Source organism: Balaenoptera musculus, chromosome 20 (genome assembly GCF_009873245.2).
Source record: "Balaenoptera musculus isolate JJ_BM4_2016_0621 chromosome 20, mBalMus1.pri.v3, whole genome shotgun sequence".
NCBI classification, from domain to species: domain Eukaryota; kingdom Metazoa; phylum Chordata; class Mammalia; order Artiodactyla; family Balaenopteridae; genus Balaenoptera; species Balaenoptera musculus.
The window spans coordinates 57279857-57292127 of record NC_045804.1 but is presented as its reverse complement, the minus strand read 5'-3'; the positions used below and the strand labels follow the sequence as shown (position 1 = coordinate 57292127).

The 12271-nt window shown below is 39.4% G+C and overlaps 1 protein-coding gene across 2 annotated transcripts in view; it reads right to left on the bottom strand.

The window, feature by feature from the left end:
• Positions 1-12271, bottom strand: part of NCOR1 (nuclear receptor corepressor 1) — a 149399-nt gene that overhangs the window by 53844 nt on the left and 83284 nt on the right. For both annotated transcript variants that reach the window (XM_036835424.1, XM_036835425.1), the window contains exons 18-20: positions 11096-11158; positions 9128-9267; positions 5996-6122 (exon numbers count right to left, since the gene is read on the bottom strand). In XM_036835424.1, the coding sequence (XP_036691319.1) occupies positions 5996-6122; positions 9128-9267; positions 11096-11158 (330 nt within the window). The remainder of the gene's footprint in view (positions 1-5995; positions 6123-9127; positions 9268-11095; positions 11159-12271) is intronic.

Below are 12271 nucleotides of genomic sequence, written 5' to 3'. Positions count from 1 at the left end.
TTTCTGAATATTTTCGACCCACAGCTGGTTGAACTGCAGGACCCTCAGATAGAGGGAAGACTGTAATCACATTTCAAGAACTCAATAGCCACATGTGTGTCTAGTGGCTACCACATTAGACAACAAAGCTCTAGAACAATATCACATAGATTTTTTAATTTATCGTTGTAACACTGGTCTTTCCCATCATTTGTACCATTTCATAAATATACTTTTAATGCTTTTTGACATCTTTACCCAGATATCTCAAAGGAATCACAAATTCACTATGTCCTACTCTGGACAGGTATTCAACTCTCCCAAGTCCCAACTCAAGTTCTTTTTTAGTGTTTAGTATCCAACAAACAAACCAGGAACCTAGGAGTCACCTTTTAAACACTCCTCTCATTTGTCCCCATATCGTGCCTCAATGAGTCTCATAGATCTTCTCTCTAAAAATATCCCTCAAATCCAGCCATTTCTGTTCAACTTCACAACTGCCACTCAACTCCAAAACCGACTCTTCTGACCACCACCCCAGACCATTCTCTACAACAAGGCCAGAGTGAGTTTAAAAGCCAAATTTTACCAAAACTCACTCACACAGTCTCCCCCTCCCTCCCTCTTAGAACACCTCAAGGAACCTCACTGCTCCCAGGATAAAGTTCCAAACTCCTGAGCGTGGCCTTGCTGCAAGCCTCCAGCCTCATCTCGAGCCCTGCATTCTCTGTGTCCCATATCACTGGCCTTCTTTCAGTTCTGTGAATGCCCCATGCGTCCCCCACCACATACTTCATACATTCTGAACGGCTTTCACCTACTTTTCCTCCTTTGGATATTAGATCAAATACCACATGCTTAAAAAAAGCCTTCTATCATTTCTTTAACAAAGTTGAATTTTGCTACTATGGCTCTTACAGCACATGTACTGATTACAGTTACAACTTTACATTTATTCACAATTATTTGATTCCCTGCTGTTGCTCCCACTAGGCTGTAAATACCATTAAGGGCAAGGATCATATACTTTGTTTATCATTTAAGTCCTAGAGACAAGCACAAGGCCGAGTGCCTGGCACAGAGCAGACTCAAACATTTACTGAAGTAAGAAGTGAATGAATGGCTGTGAATGTGTCTTTAAATTTACTTCACCTTTCCCCTAATAGTGGATCCTTGGGCTACTTCCAACTTGACACTGCTATAAATAGTTACACAGAGATGTTCACTTCAACATTAAGTTTTCAATTATTTTCTTAAAATAGACTAGAAGACAACATAAAACTTTAAATCTCCCTAAAATTAATATACATATCTCCAAGGAGAATCCCAGCGGTTTGTAAGAAAACTTCTTAAACTACATAGACCAATTTATAATTTATATGAAAAAATAAGTCCCTGAGAAAATCCAAGAAAATTAGAAAAAGCATTAGCGTGAGAGAGACTTGCCTCTCCAAATTCTTAAACTTACTATGAAGCCAATGTATTACAATGTGTTAGGAACTGCCAGAGAGACAGACAAAATAAATCAGTGGTACAGAAGATAATGTCTAGGGATAGCTCCTAAAGTATGTGAGAAATTAATATGTGCCAAACGTGATACTTTAAATCATTGGGTAAAGGATGATATTTAATAAGCTAGCTTTCTCAGAATTGGTTCTCTGTCTGGAAGAAAAACTACACTATGCAGAAAAATAATTCCAAATGGAATAAAGATTTTTAAAATTCTAAGAAGATAATTTAGTACAAGATACAAATAACCTCAGGAGGTATGGAGAAATATTTTAAGCAAAACAGGAAACTCTGAAGCCATAAATGTATTATTTTTACATAAAAAACAGTAAAAATAAAAACTTAAATGACCATATGGGAAAGAATACTTTTCATGCATAACACAGTATTTAAAAACTCTGAATGAATGAAAGAGTGAATTTGTAAATATGTACCTAACATCCGCCATGCAGGGAGCTGTTTGAGGTCCTGGTGACACTGCAGTGGGAAAAAGAAATTACTCTAATGGGGCGGAAATTCTAGTGTGAAACAGACAAGGAACAATAAACACATGACATGTCAGGTGGTAATAAACGCAGTGATTAAAGAACAAAATTGGGGCCCAGTGGGTACGGAGGCATTAGAGAGCTAATGTGACATTTCAAGAGGCCCGAAGGAAGCGGGAAGCTCGTTCCAGGCAGAGAGAGTGACACGTGGAGACGCCCTCCAGCGGGGGCTGCCTGCCCAGGAGCAGCGGAGAGGACAGTGCGGTCAAAACAGAGGGAGGAGTCACCTCGAACCTGTCAGAGCGGCCACTGCGAAAAAGACAAGAAGCAACGGGGTTGGTGAGAACGCGGAGAAAAAGGAACACTCATGCACTGTGGGTGGAAATGGAAATTGGTGCAGCCACCATGGAAAACAGTAGAGGTTCCTCAAAAAATTAAAAATAGAACTGCCATATGATTCAGCAATTCTATTTCTGGGTATTTATCTGAAGGAAAAACAAACACCAACTGGAAAAGATACATGCACCCCAACATTCATTGCAGCATTATTTACAATAGCCAAGATATGGAAGGAACCTAGGTGTCTATCAATGGATGAAAGGATAAAGAAAATGTGTGTGTGTGTGTGTGTGTGTGTGTGTGTGTATCTTGCCATTTCTGACAACATGGATAGAACTTGAGGGCATTATGCTAAGTGAAATAAGGCAGACAGAGAAGGACAAATACTGTATGATCTCACCTACATGTGCAATGTTAAAAAAAAAAAAAAAAGCATAAACAGAGAAGAGACTGGTGATTGTCAGAGGCAGGCAGTGAGGGGTGGGCAAAGTGGATGAAGGTGCGAACGATACAAGCACCTAGTTATAAAACAGTAAGCCCTGGGGATGTGACTTACAGCATACTAACTACAGTTAATTATGCTGTGTTATAAACCTGGAAGTTGCTAAGAGTAGATATTAAAAATGCTCATCATGAGAAAAAACTATGCAGTGATGAATGTTAACTAGACTTTTGTGATCATTTCATGATATGTACAAATATCGAATGATTATGTTGTTAACCTGAAACTAATATAATGTTGTATGTTAATTTTATCTCAGTTAACACCAACAACAAAGAACAGAGTGAGCAGGCAGAAAGGGGTTGGCAAAGAGGCCACAGAAACCTAAGGGTCCGTTCCCGCAGGGAGTCCTCACGCATCACCACAGGTCTCTGGCTTTGATTCTGAATGAGACGCGGAAAAGTATCAGAGGATTTGGAGTACAGGAGAATCCTGATCTGATTTATATTTTATAAGGTTCACTCTGGCTGTTCTTTGGAGGAAAAAAATATAATGGAACAAACAGCAGCAAGCAGACCAATCAAGAGGCCACTGCAATAGAGATGACAGTGGCTCGGAAGCAGGGTGGCAGCAATGGAGGGAGGGGGATGTGACGAGAGTCTAAATAATGCATCTAAAGACAAGTTGACAACCCTCGCTGATGGCCCACACGTGGGGTATGAGAGAGAGCTGGCATCATTTACTGACCGAGGGAGAGACTGGAGGGAAAGTAGGTTGTAGTGGTGGGGAAACACAAGTTGGCTTTGGATGTTAACTCTTAGGTATCCAAGTAGAAATGTTAAATAGGCAGTTAGATGTATGAGCCTGGATTCAGATGAGACTTCAAGTCTCAAAAATAAAAACAAAGTCAAAAGACAAAAGCTCAGAAGAGCACCTCACACGTAGTAAGGTCTCAATATACAGCAGCAATTACTATTAGTGAAAGATGCTACCAAAATGTTGAAAGGCTAACAAAAAGCCTGACGTCATCCTCATTTCTATACATATAGTGATGGAAACCTCAAACCCAAGGAGAAATGAACAAGTCATTTATCTTCCAAACAAAGGAGGACATGTTAGTCATCTGACATAAGCACTTTTATGATATCGTCTGACATAAGCACTCTTTCAGTTATTTTATTCTTCCAAGCCACAAAAGAGTAGGAATATTTCCAAGGCACAGTGCTTCACCAAGCACCAGCCAAATGTTGAGTGCCTTTTTTTCTTTCCTCCGCCAAAACACCGTAAGGAATGATTTAGAACAAGAGAACAAGAACACATCAGAATTCTGGTAAGGTTTTGGTCTTTCTGATTTAACTCATCTAGTCACAAAAGACACTCCCACGGCTAGAGGCGTGTCTCAGGAAGCCAGACACAGAGGCTCTGCCTTCAGCAGATGCCTCCCCTCTCCCGCCGGCAAGAGCCTGACCCCACAACCAACAGGAGGTCTGCAGGGTCTCCGGAAGCTGGGCAGTAAGACGGGGCATAGCTCATGGACACCGCACTGTACTTTCTTTTCTCTGGCACTTTCCAAATGAAATTAAGTCAAAGGAAATAAAGATCCCACAATTCTAGGGGCAAGTTCATTTCCTATTAATAGGAAACTATTCTAGATGTCACGACACAAGCATATGTATAAATGGGCAGGACGTGACCATGCTACCCCACACTAGAGCCGACGGAAACATGATTTTAATACCTCACTTAACCTTAAATCACCTTATCTGACAATTTGAAAAAAGCTTCACACTAAGACAAAGTAACAGGAGGGAAACAGAAGGAAAAAAGTCACTTTCTGGTGCTCAGTTTTTAGGAATCTGTTAGCCCGTGCACGGATAGGCTTCTCTGTTCTGAAATAAACACGTATATGACAAATAGGCTTGGCCCTTCTTATGAACTGAATTGTGTCCCCCCGCCCCCAAAATTTATGTTAAAGCCCTAACCCTCAATGTGACTGTATTTGGAGATAATGACCTTAAGGAGGTAATTAAGGTTAAATGAGGTCATAAGAGTGGGGCCCTAATCCAAAGACAAATTTCTATTGTTTAAGCCGCCCAGTCTGCGAAATACAGGCTTCATGTACATTTATAACCCAGGGAATACTGGCTACCAGCTACAAACCTATTAAAATTAACAAACTCTGAGGACCTCATTCGAAGTGCCAGACACACCCTCCCCGCCAACTGTCTGCAGGACCCTCATTCCACCCCAGGGTGCGCCTGCTCCAACAGTCTCTTTACTTTTGTAACAGCTGCCTCATTTTGCACAAAACCTCACAGAATAAAGTTTACTGTTCAAAGCCAAAACCCATTTCAAGACAAATTTTAAGTTGAAAACCCAGTAATGACAACTTGTAGAAAAAAAAATAATAAAACAAAATCTGAAACTCCTGGAAGGTGTAGAACCTCTTAAGCTTAAAATATAAGAGCCTACAAAGGAAAATGTAAATAGCTCTAATTACCTGCAAAGTTTAAACTCTGGTAATTTAAAGATAAAACAAAACAAAAAGCAAATGAGATGGAGGGAATATTTGCATACATAAAAACATGAACACGTTTAAGATATAATATATAAAGAGCTACTGAAATCACTGTGAAAATCCCCACTTCACAAGAGGACAGTTTACAAAAGAAATCCAAGGAAACTCTGAAAGTAATGTAAACTGAAATAAATTAGGTACCTTTTTTAATTAGGGAAAAAATCAAGAAAATATTTACTTTTCCAGGAAGTTGTCATTAATTTGTTCAAGTGACAAAAAGGATTTTATTAAGTTATTTGGGCTGATGTTTTTTTCTGCCAGTGCCTCTGGGTCATTAATACTTTTTACGTGAAAACATCAATATGACATGTGTAAGCTTTGTAAACACTGAGATAAATCAAGGTCAATGGAATAAAATAAAGAGGGAAATGTAACCGATTATACCGACTGAACCAATACGTGTGGCAGTGATCCGGACACACAGACATTTTATTGATGTCGGCACTTAGTGTCTGAGGCAGGACCACCATCTTCAAGATCTTCTGGGTGTAGCACCTGGGCCGTCTTAGGAGCTACATAAATAAATATGTGTTGAGTGAACGAATAAATACATTGTGTTCACGTTTCCTTAATGAAGCAATTCCTTAGATAGTCAAATGACTAAGGTACACGTCATGCATCTGGGCCAGCAGAAGCCACAACCAGATGGAAGATCTGAGATACCTTCACTGTCCTCGGGATTTTCCTCTTCGTTGGAGGCTTCAATGTCCTCGTCCTCCTGAGCAGAAACGGTGGAAGCTACGCTTTCACACTGAGACACATCTCGCTCTTCACGAGGCTTTCGTGAGGCCTAAAGGAGTAAAAAATATTGCTATTTGGGATGTAAGTAACTAAAAGGAAAGAAACAAACCTTCTCACACCTGAGGCGAGGCAGAACACTGGCGCGCACACACCAGACCAGCAGGCTGCGTGTCCGACAAGCGCTCTGGCTGGAGTGCAGGCACCTCGCGGACCCACTAACGGGCCTTTTGTGCAGGTGGACGGATGGCTTTCATCAAACTGACCAAAAGTTACATCCGAGCCGTTTCTGGAACTACTCATCACTATACATGTACAAATAGCCAAACCCCACAAAACTCCTGCTATTTTCATATATTTATTTTCTAACAAAAATAACGTGTTGGAATGTGGAAGACAGAAAATTATGTTAAGAAAAATAAGAACTGCTCATAATTCTAGCAGCTAGAGATTCTAAGTATATTGCTGCATTTCCTTTCAGTCTTTTACATGCATATACGTGTGTATAAATGTTTACGTACACATGTAAACAAAACAGGATGGCCCTATGTAGTTATATATCCTACCTTTTTTTAACAATATAATCATGAACTACACGCACACCTACTTTACAAATGCTTCAAGGTTACTACTTTTATTAATGATTCCATTACAACACTCTATCAATATATATTTCAAATTTTCCTGTTTCAAGGCATTGAGGTTGCTAATAATGCTGCAATAGCCTTCCCTCACTAGCGTTAAGGATTATGTGATTTCATAGGCAACAACTCATCGCTGTTGTTACTGAATTTCTTTTACTATTAATGAGAACAAATTCCTTTTTTTTTTTTTAATAGGATTTTCCCTTCTGCAAACTACACGTTTACGTAAAATTGTTCATTCTTCTACTGGGGTCACTTGTCTGTAAGAGTATGTGTTTATATACAAAAATGTAAGACATTAGCCATTTACTGTACTATCTATAGGGTCCCGGCCCTGGCAGTCCTCTGTTCTGTGCCTCCTACAGACCCTGCACATCACCAGGCGTCAGCTGCCAGCCTCTCCCAGGGAGAGATTCCTCAGAGGTAATAGGTAACAGATTCCCACTACCATACCAACTGTGAAAAATTACCAATATTCTTATTCTTATTTCTTCTTATTCTTAGTTTAGATATGAATATGCTATTTAGGATCCAACCTGAAGCATTAATTAAGTCAAGAGAAAAATCCATTTTCTGACATCAGAGTAATAGAACTAGATGAAATTCTGAAGACCAAAAAAAAATCTATCCTTACGTTCTGAGCAAGAACACAAGGGAAGACTCCTCTGGCTACATTTTCTAAGAAGCCTTCAGAAGGCCCCATGAATGCTCTGTTTCTGAGCGTCAGCTAATAGCTACTCTATGGGTTTCTCAGCGCCCAGTCTGTGCCCTCCTCTGGCAGCATCCACCCATTCTGTGGGGCGCTGTCCTGGACGGCTGCAGAAGAGACAGCAATTTACCATGACTGCGACATCCCTCTCTTCACACGCAGTGAGCTACTGTACCTCCAGACCCCTTCTTCATTATATCAGAGTATTCGTTTTAAACGGAAACGTAACACCTATAAATCTTCCACTGAGTTTTAAAAGGTACTAGACATTTTGTCATGTTTTCCTGAAATCTTTTTAAAAAGGATAAAATGCTCTACTCAAGGTTAGTTGCAATGTGAAATCTGAAACGTATCGATACATTTTTGGTACTCTATTAAAATGCATTCCTCTATCTTGTACTTTGGTGTATTAAAGAACATTTTATGGATCTTTTATCCATACACAACATACACTGTGACATCATGAGTTGGTCACTTGGAAAATGAGTTACAGAGATTTTTTAAAATTTGGATACATTTCATTATATATCAAAATATCACATTAGTTATTATTACCACTAATCTCATCAGAAAAGTCTGAGTATTGTGAAGATGTTAATCTCACGGTGAGAGATACACACTTTCCAAAATTCTAGTTTTTGCCTGAAAGCTGGAAATTTAAAAGTGGCAACAAATACTAATGGCTGTTTTCTTTCAAGACAGGCTCATTCATTTTTGAGAAGGTGTCTGCAAAATATTCAGGTCTGAAAAACCATATCTGTTCTGTCATTCTTTTAATTAAAAATAACATTCCATGGAAAAGGGGGGGCTAGTTCAGCTTGGAACTCAAACGACACAAGAGTGCCTTCCCTGAGACCCGCTGCACCGGGACCGAGCAGAGGGCCTGTAAGGCTCAAGATTTACCAAAGCCCATTTTTAGTGGCTTCATCAAGGGCATTCTTAAGGGAAATGGCCATTTACAAAACAAAGCTGCAACGGCTTGGAGATGAGGAGGACGCTGAGCGCGGTGGTGCCCTTTGTGCTAAGGCCCCAGCACTCTCTCACAGCTGCTTTGACACCATGGATGTAAACGTCCGGACAGTGGAAAAAGGAAACGTCTGAATATTTTTATGAAAATAGCTTTGACTTCATGGAACCCTCAAAGAGCTCTGTGAACTCTGAGAACACTGGAACTTCCTGGTTAAGGAATTTTCAATAATCTCTAATAATCTTTCAATAATTTTCAAAACTTGCCGGTTTTTAGTTTTTACCCCATGGAATCTTTCTCTCTGAGAAAATGTTTTTTAATATGCCAAATCAACTCAATCAACATGGTAAACAGAACTAGAGTTTTCAATTCAAACTCCAAAATGCTTATATTTTATCAAATCCAGCCCACAGAAACTCAAAGTACTGCATCGCCATTAGTACTAACAGAAATTTTACTCCTTAGCAGTAAATAAACAAATCGTCAACGTGTGCCAAGAAACTAGCATTTCCCTTTACAGGGAAATGCAAATAAAAATACAAGATACGCTGATTCACTTTGTTATACAGCAGAAACTAACACAACACTGTAAAGCAATTATACTCCAGTAAAGATGTTAAAAAAAAAAAAAAAAAACAAAATACAAAAATGTTTCCTTCAAAACCAATCTTTGAAGCTCAAAAAAAAACTAAGTAAAAAACAGTAACTAAAAGACTCACCACCCCTGATATACTCACTTTCTGTTTATGCTGCTGCAAGAGGTTGTCAAGATTGTGTCGTCTCTTGTAGTTAAAATAGAAGTTTTTACATTGGGCTTCACTTTTAGTTCCCACCATTTTGGCAATTGCTGCCCAGTTACGACCATGTTCTACTAGACCTGTATTTTAAAAACAGACCAAACATTAACTGAGTAGTCACCTGATAAAGCAAACAAGAAAAATAATAAAATCAACTTAATCCATTGCATTCACAATCATTAACACTAAAAGTGTTTTTTCAATTATTTATTGATATACTTCAATGCTTGCTGAAATGAGATTCACACAAAACTCATTAACAGCTCTATTTTTCTACCCAAAGTTAAAACATGCTCATTAATGGAAGGACTCAACCTTATCCTTGTTATGTATCTCCCAGAGTACTAGGACAATGCTGGACACACAGTAAGAGCCCAAACACTGTAAAATGAGTCATTAGGTACAGTACTTCTAAATCTTTGGAAACAGTATATCAATACAAAGTTAATAAGGTAATCAAATGTAAGTGATTAACACGAAGTAAAGATATACTTAAGGTTCCATTTATAATCAGCATGTCTTCAGTCCATTCCCAATCAAGGATGCCCTCAAAAATATTAACCAGTTTTTTTTTCTTTTAGACCTGTTGTAATACAATACATCACAGGAACCTATGCAATCTGACATTTCTTCCAACAAATGATGCACGTATGCACACAGATACACATGTGCAACGAGTATGGATATATAAATGCATAAATACAGAGAGATATTTTAGACATAGGTGTATCCAAGCAGGAATTTCTAGTACAAATTCATTAATTCATGGGAAAACATCAATTTTTCAAGGTTAACACCAGTAGCTTCCTGCACAATGATAACTGGAAGATCACCTCCAGATCCTGCTGAAGTATGACTAAAAGCTGGAAGGAGTGGGGCCTGAGCAGTCACATGCTAGGACGTGCACCTGACAAAAGCACGCTGTGGCAGAGCTGACACCTACCTACTCCACTGTGACGCTGGGATGGTCAGATGACAGTAATACACGGAAGCATGACAGTCACAGATGTGCTAACCATGGCAATAAACTTCAAACAAAAATATTCTGAAGACAGAACGCTCTAAGCTGCTGTATTTTTGGTAAGCTTGGTTTATATGATTCTTAAATGCATTACTCATTACCAGCTAAACAGAAAATAAATCTGAAATGTGTCACTAAAAGTTCAAGCTATTTGCAATTATTTCTCTTTAGAACTACAGGGTAAATCCTTAACCCCCAAAAGAGCTGGCTAATCTTTCTCAAAATTAGTTTACTTAAACAATAATTTTTTATTTATAAACCAATTCAATTACCTATCCTTTTAGAAATTTTAGTTCAATCTCAAACTGTATATGACATTTATAAGAAACAACAGAAGAACACAAGATCCGTAAAGTTCCAGAGTAAGATGAAGGCCACACAGCTAGGAAAGTGTCAGAAGCAGAATTCAAACCTTCATCTGTCTGGCTACAAAGTCCATGCTCTCTCCTCTGAATCATTTTATATCAAACTTAGCCCTACTAAATGCAAACTGAGAAAGTATTTACCATTCTATTAAATGCAACTTTTAAATAAGAGACTTTTTATATCAAATACCTTCCAAAACTTTAATAGCATTTAATCACAACTATTCTGGAAAACTGAACATAGCTTACTTGCTCTCTAATAAGACATTCAAAACAAAATGAGAGAGAAAAATTCCTCAAAAGTGGGCCTCTAAAACAAGGCACACTGGGGCACCTTACAGGGAACCACACCATCAAAAAGAACTCTTAAGTGTACTTCTAAATTCTACTTACCATTGTGGAAGAAAGAACTTTTTTTTTCAATTAAAAAGAAATTAGTTCCATCTCACTCATTACCAATAACCCTAAAAACAAACAAACAAAGAAAAACAAACCTGAAGAACCTGAACTACTATCATTTACCTTTTTTAGCAACTTCCATTTCTTCTTCTGTCCATCGAGAGGTCTCTACAGGTTCTGTAGAAACTGAAATAAAGACAGAACCCAATAAGCCAGAGAAAAATGAAGTCCTTCATTCACAGATTATATGGCACCAACCGTATAATCTATAGCCTAAATATTTATCTGACATAAAGCCACTTTAAAGCATTAGGTGAAAGAAACTATGGAAATAGGATGGTATCAGCCTCTCCTCTACTGTAACAGAGGGGAAAATCCCACACTCCTCAGCGCCATGGTCTTCCTCAACGTTCTTTAACATTCCATCCATGTCCACATGTTTGAATGCGGTGCCTCCCCACTTCCTAGAGCTCCATCACTTCTCTCCTGAAGTGTCAAAAGAAGCAGTCGCCCTTCTGATTCCTGCCCAGGCAGGCACAGTCCTCTCCTGTTCTCTGAACCCCCATCTCCCCCGAACTCCTGGAAGTCCCTGTGTTCAATTTCAGTGCCTGAAATCTAGCAAACAGATGGATCACAAACTGAACACTTTCTCCTTTACTTTAGAAAACTGAGACTCTCAGGCCTAAAATGAGCTCCTGCTATATTCTCCTTCTCAATTAACATTACTACCATCCACCCAGTCACTCCAGTTATTATCAGGATCTTCAGACTAATTTTTGAAGCCTTAGACTAATTTTTAAATCTTTCCATCCATCTACCCCTCACATGCAATGATGTATGTCAATTCTAGTCTCCTGAATACACCCCCTCGCTGCCTGGACCACTGAATGCATAATGATGCCCTTCTAGCCGGTCCCTCAGCCTCCAGCCCTTACCCCAAACACACCTCCTCCACACTGTCACCAAAGTTATCTTTCTAAGACACCAATCTAATCACAACACTCCTCTGTTTTAAAACCTCTGTAAGCTCCCTACTTTGTAAGCAAAGCAGTATATAGTTCAAACAAAGCCCACCATGGTCTGCCCCCATCTGCTTGTCCAATTGTTTCCTTCACTTCATTCCTGTTATTTCCAAAACTTGCGATTTGGGCTTCCCTGGTGGCGCAGTGGTTGAGAGTCTGCCTGCCAATGCAGGGGACACGGGTTCGAGCCCTGGTCTGGGAAGATCCCACATGCCGCGGAGCAACTGGGCCCGTGCGCCACAACTACTGAGCCTGCGCGTCTGGAGCCTGTGCCCCG